General features: G+C 47.6%; 1 protein-coding gene across 1 annotated transcript; it reads right to left on the bottom strand.

Moving 5' to 3' along the window:
* Positions 1–1176, bottom strand: LOC123083474 (BTB/POZ and MATH domain-containing protein 1-like). Its single transcript, XM_044505511.1, has one exon. It carries the CDS (start codon positions 1069–1071, stop codon positions 1–3), a length of 1071 nt encoding a protein of 356 aa, XP_044361446.1. The 5' UTR covers positions 1072–1176.
* Positions 1177–17473: the final 16297 nt, after the last annotated feature.

Here is a 17473-nt window from a genome sequence, read left to right on the forward strand (position 1 = left end):
TTAAACTGTGCGAGACTTTGTTACACTCTCCAAGATATCTCCTAAGACAGCAGGGCATGATCTTTTCAAGTGCGCATACCCTTGGCTTGCAACCACATCAGCCATTCTATTTGAAGTGATGATAAATTCAATGCAGGCTTCTTTGAGCCTGCTGCACTGATGCTGGTCAGCTAGAGCTAGCGTGGTTGCCACAGTCTCGACACGAAGGCTTCTGCAGAGAATGCCTTCGCATATCATCTTCATCCTTTCCATGGCATACCGATCTGCAGCCACCAGTAAATGCTTAACCATGTCATCATCGAGGTTGTCCCGAGAAGGCAATGAATCTGTGTAGATGAAGCGAAGCAATTCCTTGAAAACAGCAGGCTGCATATCTTCCACGTTTATGTTGCGAGCCGTCCGATTTCCCATCGGTCCATAGAGCTCTGCCTTGAAGACCGGTGACCGCATTGCAAGCAAGATCTTATGTGCTGGGAAAGTCTCCCCTCTGACATTGAATGTCACGTCTGCTTCCTCCCCCGTCTCCAGCCATGTTCCGAGATTATCTGCCAAGTCTGAAGGTGGCACCTGGATGTCCACGGTTTCTACAACGAGCGGTACGTTGCTGATCACACTGAGATCACACTCAATTATAAGATGGTCATCGCGCAGGTAAGGTGAGTTCTCCAGCTCACTCTTTTTCTTAAAAGAATGAACACCCCAAGCATATTTGTTCTTAATGGTGTCGACCGAATCGAACACTCTCGGCGACTTCAAGCAGGACGTCACCGACGTTGACAGCCCGGTGGCCTGGTTGAGCAACCTCAAATCGAAGAGCGACCTTGCCCTAGCACCCTTGCTCAGAAGCTCGAGGTAGACCGAGACATGGTCCTCGCCCTCGTCTCCGTCAGGGTAGTAGCGGATGCACCATTCATACCCGCCAACGGAGGTGCGAGGGGACCGGATGAATTTTCCGGCGCCCATGCCCTTATGCAGGCTGTACCCGACGATGTCGAATACGAGCGTGGCCCGCGCCATGACTGGGGTGCACCTCGACGCCCTCCTTTCTGTCGGCCTCTGGGATGATGCCATCGATCGTGGGAGCTATACGGTGGAGATCAAGGGCGATGAGAGAGCTGGTCGAGGGGAACAGCGACGAGAGGCAGATGGTATGCGGGCGGCGCGATCAGGCCGGAAGTCAAGGGTTTGGGCGAGCGGCGGAGAGGAGGGTTGCGAGCCGAAGACAAAACCTCTCCACGGCCGCTGCACTTCACGCTGGATCACCTCTCCACGGCCCAAAACAAAACCCAAGGAGCCGCGGGCCGTGGCCTTTGCTGTGTGTCTGGAACTCCGGATAAAGGATAGTACTATATATTATTTCAACTACCTGTCAAATAAATATATTATTTCAACTAAAAAAATATTGTATATATTATTGTTTATTGCCACTCAATTAACATATTGTTGTTTGTTATTTGCGTCCAACATGTCCCAGCGACATGCTTTCACGATGGGTTTGTTTAATTCACATCTAGATGTTTTTTAAAAATGTCAAATCTAAACTCCCACAAATATATAATGCAGCAACAAGAAACAAAAAAACTAGAACAAAAAAATAGACCCCAAATAGTGTGTACATCAGTTTAGATGTGACATAACTATGTCACATCTAGATGGTCTTAGATAGACCCTTTCACAATTGGGCTTCGAGACGAGCACATTGTCGAGAAGGTGTGATCGAGGAGCGTCTCAGCCGGCGGCGGCGGGATCGAGGTTTCGTGGACGTAGGTGGCGGCGGCGGTGTGCCCCCCCCCCCCTCGGCGCATTGAGGATTAAGTTTTTTTTTGAGAATTAAGTGTTCTCTTGTCTGTCTCTGCCTCCAGCTCTCCCCGTCCGCACTGGCTCTAGCGGTGAGGGTGGCCCAAGCCCAAGCACCAATCCGGGACTCCGTTGGAAATACTTCTTGCGCATCTTTCACTTCGAAATCACTAATTGAGGAGTACTCTTTGCAAAGATCGCTCTCACTTTTTCATGTTGTGACAAGTGACGCACTGCATGCCGCGTCAGTTATCGCAACCTGATAGTTTTTCCATTTTTTTATATATCTGTTTATTCAAAACTTTTTATCTCTTAAACCGTGCATCCAAATCTTAAACCGTTTTCACCGTTAGATTCCATATTGATATGTTTTCATGAACTATTTTTTACAAAAGAATAGATCGGAAAAAAACAGAAGAAAAAACCAAACCGGGAGCAAGGTTTTTCCTTTTCCGATAGAGGCACGGCCGTACCTCTTTCGCGAAATCACAACCGTGCCTCTCGTGGAAGGAAAACCGTGCCTCTTCTTAGAAGGACCAAAAAAAGAAAATGTGTTCTGTTTTCGTTCCCAAGAGGCATGATTGTGCCTCTCGCAAAATCAAAACCGTGCCTCTCGGCGAAGCAAAAAAAACGCATTTTTTCGCGCAACAGAAAATTCGATTTTTTGTATCCAAAAGCTAAGGAAGGCTGGAAACCAGAAATTCGAAATAAAACTGAAAAAATTGTTTAAAAAACCGAAAACACGTGCGAAAAAATAAATAAAACATAAAATTTGGAGGGAGCGCCCAGAGCGCAACATGTGGTGGCGGCTTAGAGCACGCCAAATGGCACTAATCTTTGTGAGGCTTCCGAAGGAGCGCTCATCAACTTTTTTTTCCAGCTCCTAATTACATGCTATATTTGAAATTGGAGTTCAATATGCCTACCCGATAAATATTCTTTAAATACCTAAAATTCTTGCACATAGCCAATTGCATCAGGCTCATACCTATGCTCCCCTTATCCGTTCATATGACTACCTTGCCTCACCTAGAGACCCTCGAGATCGGGTGTTGTGGAGATCTCACGGAGATCTTCCCTTTGGACCCTAAGCTCCAAAAGAAGCTAACACTTATGGATTTCCCCAACCTGAGGCGCATCCACATGCACGATCTACCTAGGTCGCACTGCATCTATGCGAGTAAGATGTTGGCACCCAAGCTCAAAACTATCAAGATACTGGGCTGCTGGAATCTCAGGCGTCTACCCGTGCCGTTGCCAAGCAATTCCCCAATGTGGACTGCAAGAAGGAATGGTGGGACAGCTTGGAGTGGGACGAGGGTGATGCGAACCATGACCCTTCGCTCTACAAGCTGAGCCACCCGTTGTACTACAAGAAGGGCCAGTTGCCGAGAGGAACCGTACTCAGGTGAGATATACTCGGCTCCATCTCTCCATTCATTAATCATTAACTCAGTGTGATACACTAGTAGAAAAAGGACCTAATATGAGACACATTAGTGTCGGTTCGATTTTGAGCCGGCACTAATGTGTCCATTAGTGCCGGTTCCAACGGCTAGCCGGCCGTTTTCATTAGTACTGGTTCGTGGCGAACCTTTAGTACCGGTTCGTGGCACGAACCGATACTAAAGAGGGTGGTGGCAGGGTGTTGTCAGTCTGGGGGCCGTCCAGCATCTTTAGTACCGGTTCGTGGCAATGAACCGGTACTAAAGGTCGACCTACATAAACCCTTCGTCCACCCGAGCTCGCTCTGTTCTTCCCCTTTCCCCTCTCCTCCTCTGTTCTTCCCCTCTTCCTCTCGAGCTCATCACACATTTTGCCCCAAATTTGTCAAAATTTGAAGGCCCCCATCCATTCAAATGATCACAAAGGTTAGCAACTTTGTCCTTTCAACTCTCATTGCTAGATTAGCTCTTGCAATGCTTTGTATAGTTATTAACTTGGGAGGAATTATATTTGCTAGTATTTGATTTACATGCAATTTGAGGTCAAAAATAACACTTAGTTTGCATATGTAGGTGTGGTTTACTTAGTGCCTTCTAAATCTCCGTCGTAACCAGCGCCGATCGCCCGCACCGTCCCGTCGCCGGCACCACCTTGTGGTGAGGCTCTTGTTCATGAATGTTTTACATTACCAAATTGATGTTTGTGTGATGTGGATATATAGTTAATCGTATAATTATCTTACCCGTATGTTGTTTGTTATACATAGTGCCATGGTTTTGATATCCGTCCCTGTCGGCCCTCGTCCTTGTTATGATTCGGATGTGGTATATTCTCTTATAAAACTAGTTGTTGCATTTCGTGTTGATGACAAATTATGCCCATCAAGTTGACATAGATATTTTTATCTAGGAGGTATGTGAACCGGAAATTCCAACCGACCCTATTGTCAAGAGGTTAAATTTAGTTGAAAGAGAAAACGAGTATTTGAAAGAAAAATTGAAAAGAATTGAGGGGGAGAAGATGGAATTGGAGTTGCATGTTGCCGATGTCGTCGATGATCACAAGATCAAGATGGAGAAAATGAGGTTGAAGATTAGAAAGATAGAAAATATGCCATTGATAGTGTGGCTTGGTATCATTATGCTGTTGGATCAATTGTTACCTTAGGTATGATCTTCATCGCATTTATTGTTGCATTTAAATTCTTTAGCTAGAGAGTTATTTGTATGTTGCATTTAATTAAGTGCTGTATATGAACTTTATGTATGAACTTTATGTATGAACTTGTATTAATTTAGTCTAGTCGGTGTTGTGTAATGAATATGAGCCGACAATGGATGTATGATGACCGATGCTCTCCTGAGTTCATTAATGGCGTGCATACTTTTCTGCTTGCCGCTGAGGCAAACAAGCGGGCGGATGGTTTTATGCCTTGTCCATGTGCTGGCTGTAAGAATGGTCACAATTACTCTACGTCAAGAACCATTCACGTCCACCTATTTGAGTCCGATTTCATGCCCCACTATAATGTTTGGACCAAGCACGGAGAAATAGGGGTTATGATGGAAGACAATGAAGAAGAAGAGGACGACGACGGCTATCCTCGCCATGGGTTCCCTGAATATGATGATACAACAATGGGGGAAGAAGCTGAGCCGGCAATGCGGGAAGAAGCTGAAGAAGAGGCATCAGATGAGCCCGCTGATGATCTAGGTCGGGCCATTGCCGATGCAAAGAGAAACTGCGCAAGTGATCTGGAGAGGACGAAGTTGCAGCGCATGTTAGAGGATCACAAGAAATTGTTGTACCCGAATTGCGAAGCTGACAAAAAAAAGTTGGTCACCACACTTGAATTGCTGCAATGGAAGGCAGAGAATGGTGTATCTGATAAGGGATTTGGAAAGTTGCTGGTAATGATAAAGAATATGCTTCCAAAGGACAACGAATTGCCCGAGAGTACGTATGAAGCAAAGAAGGCTGTCTGCCCTTTAGGGTTAGAGGTGCAAAAGATACATGCATGCCCTAATGACTGCATCCTCTACCGCGGTGAGTACGAGGATTTGAACGCTTGCCCGGTATGCGGTGCATTGCGTTATAAGATCAGTCGCGATGACCCTGGTGATGTCGAGGGCGAGCGCCCCAGGAAGAAGATTCCTGCCAAGGTGATGTGGTATGCTCCTATAATACCACGGTTGAAACGTTTGTTCCAAAACAAAGAGCATGCGAAGGCGATGCGGTGGCACGCAGAAGACCGTAAGAAAGACGGAAAGTTGAGAGTACCCGCTGACGGTTCGCAGTGGAGAAAAATCGAGAGAAAGTACTGGGAGGAGTTTGCAGGTGACCCAAGAAACGTATGGTTTGGTCTAAGCGCAGGTGGCATTAATCCTTTTGGGGAGGAGAGCAACAACCGTAGCACGTGGCCTGTGACTCTATGTTTGTATAACCTTCCTCCTTGGTTGTGAATGAAGCGGAAGTTCATTATGATGCCAGTGCTCATCCAAGGCCCTAAGCAACCCGGCAACGACATTGATGTGTACCTAAGGCCATTAGTTGAAGAACTATTACAGCTGTGGAATGGAACAGGTGTACGTGCGTGGGATGAGCACGGACAGGAAGAATTTGACCTAAAGGCATTGCTGTTCATGACCATCAATGATTGGACTGCTCTCAGTAACCTTTCAGGACAGACAAACAAGGGATATCGCGGATGCACGCACTATTTGGATGATACCAACAATATATATTTGGATAGTTGTAGGAAGAATGTGTACCTGGGACATCGTCGATTTCTTCCGACAAGGCATCCCGTAAGAAAGAAAGGCAAGCATTTCAAAGGTGAGGCGGATCACCGGACGAAGCCTCGCCACCGTACTGGTGCTGATGTACATGATATGGTCAAGGATTTGGAGGTAATCTTTGGAAAGGGTCCTGGCGGAAAACCTGTTCCGAAGGACACTGACGGACGTGCACCCATGTGGAAGAAGAAATCTATATTTTGGGACCTGCCATATTGGAAAGACCTAGAGGTCCGCTCCGCAATCGACATGATGCACGTGACGAAGAATCTTTGCATGACCCTGCTTGGCTTTTTGGGCGTGTATGGGAAGACAAAAGATACACCAGAGGCACGGGAGGACCAGCAACGTATGCACGGAAAAGATGGCATACATCAGGGTCAGGCCAGCTACGGTCTTACCAAAGAAGAGAAGGAAATCTTCTTCGAATGCCTGCTCAGCATGAAGGTACCGTCTGGCTTCTCGTCGAATATAAAGGGAATAATAAATATGACAGAGAAAAAGTTCCAGAACCTAAAGTCTCATGACTGCCACGTGATTATGACGCAACTCCTTCCGGTTGCATTGAGGGGGCTTCTACCGGAAAACGTTCGATTAACCATTATGAAGCTATGTGCATTCCTCAATGCAATCTCTCAGAAGGTAATCGATCCAGAAATCATACCAAAGTTACAGAATGATTTGGTGCAATGTCTTGTCAGTTTCGAGTTGGTGTTCCCACCATCCTTCTTCAACATCATGACACACGTCCTAGTCCACCTTTGTGAAGAGATTAACGTTTTGGGTCCTGTATTTCTACACAATATGTTCCCCTTTGAAAGGTTCATGGGAGTCTTGAAGAAATATGTTCATAACCGTGCTAGGCCAGAAGGAAGCATCTCGAAGGGCCATGAAAATGAGCAGGTCATTGAGTTTTTTATTGACTTCATTCCTGACCTTAAGCCGATTGGTGTTCCTAAATCGTAGCATAAGGGCAGACTGGAAGGAAAAGGCACGCTAGGAGGGCATCAAATAATATGTATGGACGGGCATTCTCTCACTGAAGCACACTACACAGTTCTACAGAATTCCGCCTTGGTGGCTCCATATATGAAGGAATACAAGAATTTTCTACAGTCCAAACACCCGGAGAAGTCTGACGACTGGATTACACGCGAACAAACGAGGACTTTCACCGGTTGGTTGCAGAAGCGTGCCCTGAATGATGGCGATATTCAAAATGACCTGTACTCGTTGTCCCAGTTACCATCTTTGAATATAATGACTTTTAAAGAGTACCAGATAAATGGGAATACATTTTACACGATCGCCCAAGATAAGAAGAGCACCAACCAAAACAGTGGTGTCCGCTTTGATGCAACAACCAACACGGGAAAGGAAACATATTATGGTTACATAGAGGACATATGGGAACTTAACTATGGATCAGGTGATTTGAAGGTCCCTTTGTTTCGGTGCAAATGGGTCAATATGACACGAGGCGGGGTAACGGAAGACCCGCAGTACGGAATGACAACAGTGGATCTCAACAATCTTGCGTATGCAGACGAACCATTCGTCCTAGCCAATGATGTGGCGCACATTTTTTATGTGAAAGACATGTCTACCAGGCCGAGAAAAAGAAAAGATAAGGAAGCAAATGGATCATATGACGAGCCAAAGCGCCACATAGTTCTTTCAGGAAAAAGAAACATCATGGAGTGGATGACAAGACAGACATGTCAGAAGATTATGAAAAGTTTGATGAAATTGCTCCATTCACAGTGAATATTGACCCGAGCATGCAGTTAAATGATGAAGATTTTCCATGGCTACGGCACAAAGGGACAGACGCGAAGAAAAAGTTGCACACCCAAAGATCTGGGATGTGATCGGCTTCACTATCATCACTTTCTTTTGTGTTTCACACCCAGGAGGGAATGTCTGTAATAGTTAGGGTAGTTATGTGTTTTGGCATTTGAAACGCGAAGAAATTTTATGTGCAAACAAATTCTTTTCATGCATTTACTGATTTTTTCCAGCTAAATGACTCTGAAATTGAAAAGCATTTCAAATAAATTCAGAAAAGGTTGAAAGTTGGCATGGTATCATAATTTCATACAAATAGCATGTGCGAAAAAATAGAGAGGGTTACGGCAAAAACTGGATACACTTCGTGTACAAAATGGACAATCTCTTTCAAAGTATTAGGGTCTCCGACGAAAACTGAACTGTTACAAAGGAATTTCATTTTTTAAATAACCTAAGCATTACCAAATTGAATATAATGATAAAACACACTAATATTAAACATAAAAAAAAGAATCGCTGAAAAAACTTTTTTCAAAGTTAAGTTATTCACAAACTAGTAATTCATACAAATTTCAAATAATTCAAAATTTAAACTATTTAAATTTGAAAACTACCGGCACTAACAGAAAGTTTGTAATTTTTTGTACGTAAAGCAAAAATATTCACAAAGAAACTCTAAATACAAGAAAAAACAACTCAAAAATAAATAAAACAAAAATAAATAAAGCAAAAAAATTAAGAAATTAAAAAAGCCCGCCTACTGGGCCAAAGCGGCCTGCATATGACTAGAAACACAACCTTTAGTTGGGCCAGGATGCAGGCCCGCAAAGGCCCCGTAGGCCCACTGGGCAGAAGAGGACAGGTAGGCCCAGTAGGCCTGCTTAGGAGAGGAGCTCGAGAGAGCTACCGCACTGGGGCTTATAAACCAGTGCGGTAGCCCCTCGGCTAGCGAGGTGGGACTAAACTTGCGCACCGCCTGCAGCCAGCGCACACACTTTAGTACCAGATCGTGGCTCCAACCGGTACTAAAGACCCCCCCTTTAGTATCGGTTGGAGCCACAACCCGGTACTAAAGGGGGCGCGCTTCCCGCCGCTTGGCCTGGCCAAAACAGACCTTTAGTACCGGTTGGAGCCACCAACCGGTAGTAAAGGTCCATCATATATATACAACACTTGAAAAAAATTCAGTTTCCCTCTGTTTCTTCCCTCTGTTTCCTCCCTTCGTCGCGCCGCCCTGCCCCGATCGACGCCGTCCCCGTCGACGTCGCCGCCCCCGTCCCTCGTCGCCGACCCCGGCCGTCCCCGCCCCTCATCGCCGCCCCCGTCGACGTCGCCGCCCCGGCCGTCCCCGTCCCTGTCGTCCCCGTTGCCACGCCCTGGCCGCCGTCGCCGCGCCCGCCCTGCCTCGTCGTCGCCGCCCCGTCCCGTCGCCCCGGCCGCCCCGCCCCGGCGTTGCCGCCCCGTCGCGTCGCCCCGGCGTCGCCGCCTCATCGCGTCGCCCCGTCGTCGCCGCCCCGTCGTCGCCTCGCCGGTGAGCTCGCCCCGGCCGCCATGTCCACACACACACACACACACACACACACACACACACACACACACACTACACACACACACACACTACACACACACATACACTACACACACACATTAGTTTGTTTGTTATAATTTTTTCTGTTTTTTAGTTATAGAAATGTTAGAAATTATTCTGTTTTTTAGTTATATAAATATTATAAATGTTAGTTATATAGAATTGTTATAAATGTTTTCTGTTTTTTAGTTATAGAAATATTTATAGAAATGTTAGCAATTTTTCTGTTTTTTAGTTATATAAATATTAGAATTGTTATGGAAATGGTAGTTATATAATCAGGAAATTTTAGAATTAGTTTTAGTTAGATGAATTAGATTAATGTCAAATTGTTAGAATTTGCATATATATAGAATTTTAGTTATCACAATCCAATCATTTAAAAAATGTTACTTTTTGCGGGCATATAGTATTTGTTCTCGACGATATGCCCGGCCCGCATCCTCGCCGTCGACCCGTTCGCGACGACGTCCTGCTTCAGGGGACCCATGTCCGGGATTGGGCTCCGCCGGGCTGGCACTGGGAGGTGCTACCTGGAGGGGCGCGCCGCTTGGTGAGGAACCCGACCTCGGGTCCCGTCGTCGACCCTGATCTTCTTTGGTGGCGTTCGCGTGGGCCACATTCGGTGCAGAGGCAGCCGGCCCCGCCGGAGGTGGTGCGTCGCCGTGTCAGGGAGGAAGATGAGCACGTCCATCGCTACATGGCTGCTATGGACGACGTCAGGTTCTCCACTACTTGGCGGGTTCTTTGGGCAGATGACCGGAGATATGATCCTGTGATGGTTCCTTCTCTTTGGGTGTGCACCGCCCGCGCCCCAGGAACCGCGAGTGGCGCCCTAGATTCTTCTGTAGTACTCGATCTTTATTAGGTACCTAGCCAGTGATGTATTCGATATATAATATTCGAGACGATGTATTCGAGATTATATATATTAAGACGATGATGTATTCGAGATTATATATTCGAGACGATGTATTCGAGATTCAGTTTTTCCTTATTGATTAATTGCATCCATGCATTGTAATTTGAATACTAAATTGTTTTATATTTCTTCTGTATTAGTAAAGTAAAAGCTATGGCGGACAATACCGGCAGAGAGAGAGAAGAGGAATTGTTCGACATCATACGCAGCCCTCACAAGCTAGATGATCTGAATGAAGCAGATGACGGCTCCCAATATCTGAACAATACCGGAGAGGGTGATGAAAAGATATTCGATCTCGACGACCGAGCTGATGAAGTCATGAACTATGATTATGATTATGATGACACAGACAATGTTTGTGATGACACAGACAATGCTGATCTTCAAATAACAAAGACTACCGGCGAGGTATATTTACATAAGCATGCATCATGGTGATCATCACATGTTTTTTTATTGAAGATATATTAACGAATCGATCTTTCTTCTTTCAGCCCTCCGGATTGAGCAAATCTGCTTCTACAAACAGCAAGACGAAGCGAGGCCCGGGCAGAATGTTGAAGGATGGTGTAAAGTACCACATCGAATCCATCAAACTTAGTGGCGAACCCCTCACGCCTAAGAACGTTGCGGACAAGTGGACTCGTCGGTGCAGAGTTCTTGTGAAGGACAAACTCCCGATCTCCATTCAAGAATGGAAAGAGCCAAAGACTAAACGTCCAGGTGTTACTTGGGTCGACCGCAGAGCCAAATAAGACTTTTTGAAATCTCTGATGGAACATTTCACCCTACCAGATCATTTCACTGAAGCAGATGTGAAGAAAGTCAAGGCCGCTGCTCTTAAGAAGATGGCAATTGCATTCAACACTCACAAGAAAACTGTATGGGCCAACTACCTTGCTAATGAAAGGAAGACTCCAGATTTCAAGGGAACACTGGAGAAGCAAAGAGAGCACTGGGATGATTTCGTGACCTTCAAGGATTCATAATTATCTAAGGAACGGTCGATGAAAAACAAGGCAAATGCCGCAAGAAAGACGCAGTTCCATAGGCTGGGTCCAGGTGGCTACGCGGTGGGATTGCCTTAGTGGGATAAGTCTGAGCGAGAGATGGAGGATGCAGGGGTCACTCCGGTTACTAGGAACTGGCCCCCCAGGTGCAGAACTTGGTTCTATGCGCATGGGGGAGCGTTGGACCAGAAGACAGGTGAAGTTTCGCGGAAGGCAAGTCTAAAAGGAGCCGAACAAAAGATAATTGACGCAATAGAAGAAGCTCGAAGGGGGGAGTTCACGCCCAACAGAGAGAACGACAAGCTTACACGCGCCCTGGGAAATCTTGAACACCCGGGAAGAACACGAGGCAAGGGCGTTATTCCCTGGTATGAGGGCTTTTCGAACTTGAATGACGACTACAGGTCCCGTGGAAGAAAGAAGAGGGAGGAGGAGAAGAAGAGGAAGTTGGAGGAGGAGCAGAGGAAGCAGGACGCAGAACGCCTTCAAGGCCTAGAAGCAAGGCACGCGGACCTGGCACTCAAATTCCAGCAGTAGTAGCAGCAGATCGACTCACTTAGCCAGGAAAGGGGTCTCAGCAGCGGCAGCAGCAAGGGGATGATCGTCCAACATTGGATAGCACCGTCCCAGCCATGCCGAGAAGCAGCGTTGGTTCTGCCCCGGGCGACACACTGTTGGATACATACCCTCTGGATGACATCATAGAGAACACTAACTGTGAGCTACACTCCAAAATGAAGAACATATCCATGAAGGTGGCGGACGGCGTTGCTTTTCCAGTTACCCCCAAAGCAACCTACCATTGCATACCGATTCCAGAGGGCTATGCTCGTGTCATTGTTGATGAAGTGGTGGACCCATATTCGGGGCTAACGCTTGACATTCCTGGAGGTGAAGACGAGCACACACTGGGAGAGGCCATACATCGTATCATCCTATGGAGAAACGATTGCATCATCTTTCAAAGTCAACCGACACCGCGTCGTCTACCGAATCCTCCTCGAAGTCCGCCACCGAGTAAGCAGACTCCCTCTCCTCCAAGTCCAGGAACGCGTGAGACGACTCCTCCTCGAAGTCCGCCACCTCCTCCAAGTCCCCGAACGCGTGAGCTGACTCCTCCGGTTTCAAGTCTGGCACAACGTCATGCCACTTCTCCGGTTTCAAGTCCGGCACCGTGTCAGGCCACACCTCATGCTTCAAGTCCGGCACACCGTCAGGCCACTTCTCCTGGTCCAACTCCACGTCAGCCGTCTCTGCTGTCTCAGCAATCACAGAAGAGACATGCCGCAACTTTGGTGCATAGCGGTACGAGTCGAGGTAGTTCAGGAAGTACATGCGGAGACAAGCGATATAAATATGGTCCAAGCCTCGCTCCTCTTCCTCAGAGGCCTTACGACATGACTAAGGAGCAAAACACAGCCATAGTGCAAGCCCAAGTGGACGCCCATTTTGGACCGAAACCGGCACCGCCGCCAAAGGAGGAAGTGCCTGAGAAAGTAATTGACCACTTCATTCGTATGGCTAGAGAACCAGCTCCTAAGCCTGTTGACTCAGACTATGAGCGCCAAATCAGGAAGGTACATCGAGCACGAGTACAGAAGGAAGCGAGCTCAAGCTCGAGCCAACAAGCAGCTGGCAAAAAATGCGGGAGAACCATTCCCCAGTTGGGAGGACAGGCGGCGCAAGTGATCCCCCCGCTTGTTGTGCCAACAACACATGAGAGGAGTAGTACGCGCGCCAAATATTATTGTGGGCAAACCGTTGGCGTTCCCCAGCAGGGTGATGTGGTAATAAAAGAGGATCATATAATGCAGGCTCAAATGCTCAATATCTCTGTTGGACAACTCCTCGAAATCGAGCCCATGCCTACACTTAAAGAATCGGAAATAGCATGACAATATGTCTGGGGCAAACCTTTGGTCCATCCAGACAAGGTCAAGGACCTCCCAACGAGAATGTATCAATTGCATCAATGGTACATGAACATTACCAAGATTTCCAATTGAGAGTCCCTCATGGTGAATGTCAAGCATGAGCATTATTACCATGAGAAAGCTCTGACCATTGAGTATCCAGAACTATTTCAGTTATACAATCAAGACGCACTCGACAAGTCTATCGTCAGTTGCTATTGTCTGTAAGTGATTTCTTTCTGTAATTTAAGTCTCAAGCTAGTTATGTAGTGATAATTTTGATCAATCATTACATGTAATTATCCTCACTATATTCTTTTTCTGTGATCAATCATTTCTGGACGCTATGGCATTGGGTTCATTGACCCAAATACCATTAATCAGGACATATGGCAGATTGAACATTGTCAAGATGCTGTAGAGGAAAGCATGCTAGAGTTCTTGAAGCGCCTCAATAGCAATGAAGATATACTACTTCCTTACAACTTCCTGTGAGTCACACTGTCTTGTACTACAAATTTTGTTTTTGCTTACTAGCTAGCTAGATGTTAATAATTAAGTGTATACGGTTTACGGTAGTTGATTAATTTTATGCACATGCCCGCTTAATTAAGACATGCAAACGTGTGCGTATGTAGTTGGCGCTGGGTCTTGTTAGACATTAAAGTTGAGGAAGGAAAAGTTGAATTACTAGACTCACTAACTAAAGAAGATAAGAATACACCATCGTGAAGGGGATAGTCAACAGGTAATTTCAATCATTATTAACTATATCTCGGCCTATTAATTATTAGTTCGTCATTTCCTGATATGAACTATTTAATAACCCCTTTATTAATTTTCTTTGCCGGCGGACAGGGCATAGACAAAGTTCATCAAGGTGACTCCAGGCACATGGCCAAAAAAGTTGTTTTGGTATTGTCGGTGTAAAAACCGGCGGATCTCGGGTAGGGGGTCCCGAACTGTGAGTCTAGGCGGATAGTAACAGGAGATAAGGGACACGATGTTTTACCCAGGTTCGGGCCCTCTTGATGGAGGTAAAACCCTACGTCCTGCTTGATTGATATTGATGATGTGGATGTTACAAGAGTAGATCTCCCACGAGATCAAGGAGGCTAAACCCTAGAAGCTAGCCTATGGTATGATTGTTGTTATTGTTGTTGTCCTACGGACTAAAACCATCCGGTTTATATAGACACCGGAGAGGGCTAGGCTTACACAGAGTCGGTTACAATGGTAGGAGATCTACATATCCGTATCGCCAAGCTTGCCTTCCACGCCAAGGAAAGTCCCATCCGGACACGGGACGAAGTCTTCAATCTTGTATCTTCATAGTCTTGGAGTCCGGCCGATGATGATAGTTCGGCTATCCGGACACCCCTTAGTCCAGGACTCCCTCAGTAGCCCCTGAACCAGGCTTCAATGACGACGAGTCCGGCACGCATATTGTCTTCGGCATTGCAAGGCTGGTTCCTTCTCCGAATAATTTGTAGAAGATTGTGAACTCTAGGATAGTGTCCGGCTCTGCAAAATAAATTCCACATTCCACCGTAGAGAGAATAATATTTACACAAGTTCAATCTGCTGACGTATTTCGTGGCGTGACGTCACACCACAACCAAGCCTTTACTCGAATCGTTTTTATTATACCGCCTCAACGCGTTTAGCAAAGCGGTTTCCTTGGCACGTCTTGTCAAAGCAGAGATCGTGCTCCCCTTATTCCGGGATTCTCATCAATACGGGCGTGGGTAACCTAACCCAACCGTGCCTGTTGCCACGCCCCCTCCATCGAAGGCTAGTTCTAAACGGTCACGGAGACGGCTCTTGGTATTCTCCCCCTTTATAATGAGACCAAGGCCCGTTCCTTTTCTTCAATCCTCAATCGAATCCGCCCCTCGCCCCGAGTTCCAACACCCAGGGCTCTAGATTCGGGTACTTCGAACCTTCGACAATGTCCGGCTCCGACCTTCAGGGCCGGTGGATGCCCTTGTCCATCACGGAAGAGGACGTGCTAAAGCGTAGGGACGCCAGGTACTTAACCTACGAGATTTCGCATAGGTTTCCTGCCCAAGGGCAAGTCATTCCTACCCCTGAGCCTGGCGAGAGCGTCGTGTTCCTGCCTCACCTCCGTCGGGGTTTAGGCTTCCCGATGGATCCCTTCGTGAGGGGGCTCCTGTTTTACTATGGGCTGGAATTCCACGACCTGGCTCTGGAGTTTATCCTCCATATCTCATCATTTATTGTCGTCTGCGAAGCCTTCCTCCGCACTACCCCTCAGTTTGGTTTGTGGCTCAAAACCTTCAATGTGGAGCCGAAGATGATTGAGGGGCGTCAGGCAGAGTGCGGCGGGGCGGTCATAAGCAAGAGGGCCGATGCTCCATGGCCTGAGGGCTCTTTTCAGGAGGAGCTCGGTTTGTGGCAACAGGAGTGGTTCTATATCACCGCTCCCAGGGGCAGCAGGCAGAGGCCGCCGCTCGCCTTTCGCCCGGGCCCCCCGCCACGGCTGACATCGTGGGTCAATAAAGGGTTCGACTGGGGGCCATCCAAGGACGTCCCCCTATTGCAGGGCCGGATTCGAGATCTCCAAGAGAGGGAGATCAATCTAGTCGTAGTGACGTAGGTTATGCTGATTCGGCGTCTTCTGCCCTGCAAACGTCGCCCCCTTTGCCTGTGGGAATTCGATCCGGAGGGACCACGAGCTCTCCAACACTTTATGGGTACAAAACCCGTGGAGATGTACAAACTATTCTTCGGATCACAAGAAGTGTGTCCGGACTTGACCGAGGACGCTGGCCTAAGCTGCAATCGCCCGGATACTCAAGTAAGTAGCCCTGTGACCGGACATATCATCCATTTATTTATCATGGATTTGCCTTTTAACCAGCTATCCCTTGAACAGGAGTGGATAGCGCAAGCGAAACTGATATGGTGTCCGGCCCCCCTCCCTGAGACCACGCCGGGTCCCGTGTTAATCAAAATGTTGGAGGTTGTGCCTTCGGAGGAAGGCGAAGGGGGGAACAGGGTAACTACCACCTCCGTTAAGGAGGCTCTCAGTAAGGGGGGAATCAAGAATCCCTCCCTCCAGGGGGAGAAGAGGACCGCTTCCAAAAACCCGAAGGCCAAAGCCTCGAAGCGGGGAAAGAAATCTGCACCGGAAGGTCCTGCGCCGGGAGGAGTCCCGGCCACACAGTATCCCCAAAGGAATCAGCCCTCCAGCGAGTCGTAAGTAGAAAAAAGGGAAGTTTTACAATAAGAGGCATCCTTATTTTATTTCTAAGGATAACTGAAGTTTTTACCTTGTAGTTCGGATCTCAGCCCTTCCCAGCAGAGCTCATCCTCGGGGGACCTTCGTCCGGAGATGATGGAGAGCGAAACGCCTCCCTTTGCCGTCCCATTAGGCGGGGCGGACGACCCTGAGGTGTCGTCATGGAGGGTCTCCCCGAGTCCAGTGGGGCCTGGGAGTTCGGCACCCACTGGAGTGTGGCCGGTGGAGCTGCAGGGTTTGCTCGAGAGGGCGTCTCTCTGGGAAGATCACCGCGCATTAATGAGTGCAGTGATTGAAAGGATCTCATCCGCCGAAAGCGGGTTACATGAGGCCGTCGGAAGTTTACTGACGGGGTTTGAGGTACGCAAAAAAATGACATACCTTTTGACAGTGTTGCACATAGGGTGCGCCCTGTATAGATAGTAGCCCCTGAGACTCGGTATGTTGTCGAAAGCGACAGCGTGCCAAGGATCATAATCTCAGTTACAAAATGTCGCCTATCCTATGCAGGTGGCGGAGCGTTCGGTGGCCAGCCAGACTGATAGAGTTGCTGAACTAAAGCGGCAACTCGACATTGCGGATGCGGACATCACGGTGGTCAATAAACGACTTGACGAGTCGCAAGGTAAGTGGTTTTTCCGCGGTCACCTGGTAAGGGAGCTGACGCCCATTCCTTACAACATGTATGCTTGATGCAGATGGTGCCGCTGCTGTGGAAGACCTTCGGGCGGAGCTTGCTCGAGCCAAGGACCAAGCCAGAAAAAGTGATGCGGCTGCCTTGAAGGCAGCGGGGGAGCTAAAAGCCGAGAAGGCTGCTCACTACCGAAGCAGGGAGGAAATGGCCGCAATGGCCGTGAAATTAAAAGATGCTACCTACCGCTATGAGGTTCTTGAAAGAGAACGCCAAGCGGAGCAAGAGGACTTGAAGAAGGCCACCGCCGAA

The sequence above is a fragment of the Triticum aestivum genome, chromosome 4A (genome assembly GCF_018294505.1).
Source record: "Triticum aestivum cultivar Chinese Spring chromosome 4A, IWGSC CS RefSeq v2.1, whole genome shotgun sequence".
NCBI lineage: Eukaryota > Viridiplantae > Streptophyta > Magnoliopsida > Poales > Poaceae > Triticum > Triticum aestivum.

Coding starts and splice junctions, on each gene's coding strand:
- LOC123083474 (XM_044505511.1), bottom strand. CDS start 1,071: ATGGCATCATCCCAGAGGCCGACAGAAAGGAGGGCGTCGAGGTGCACC.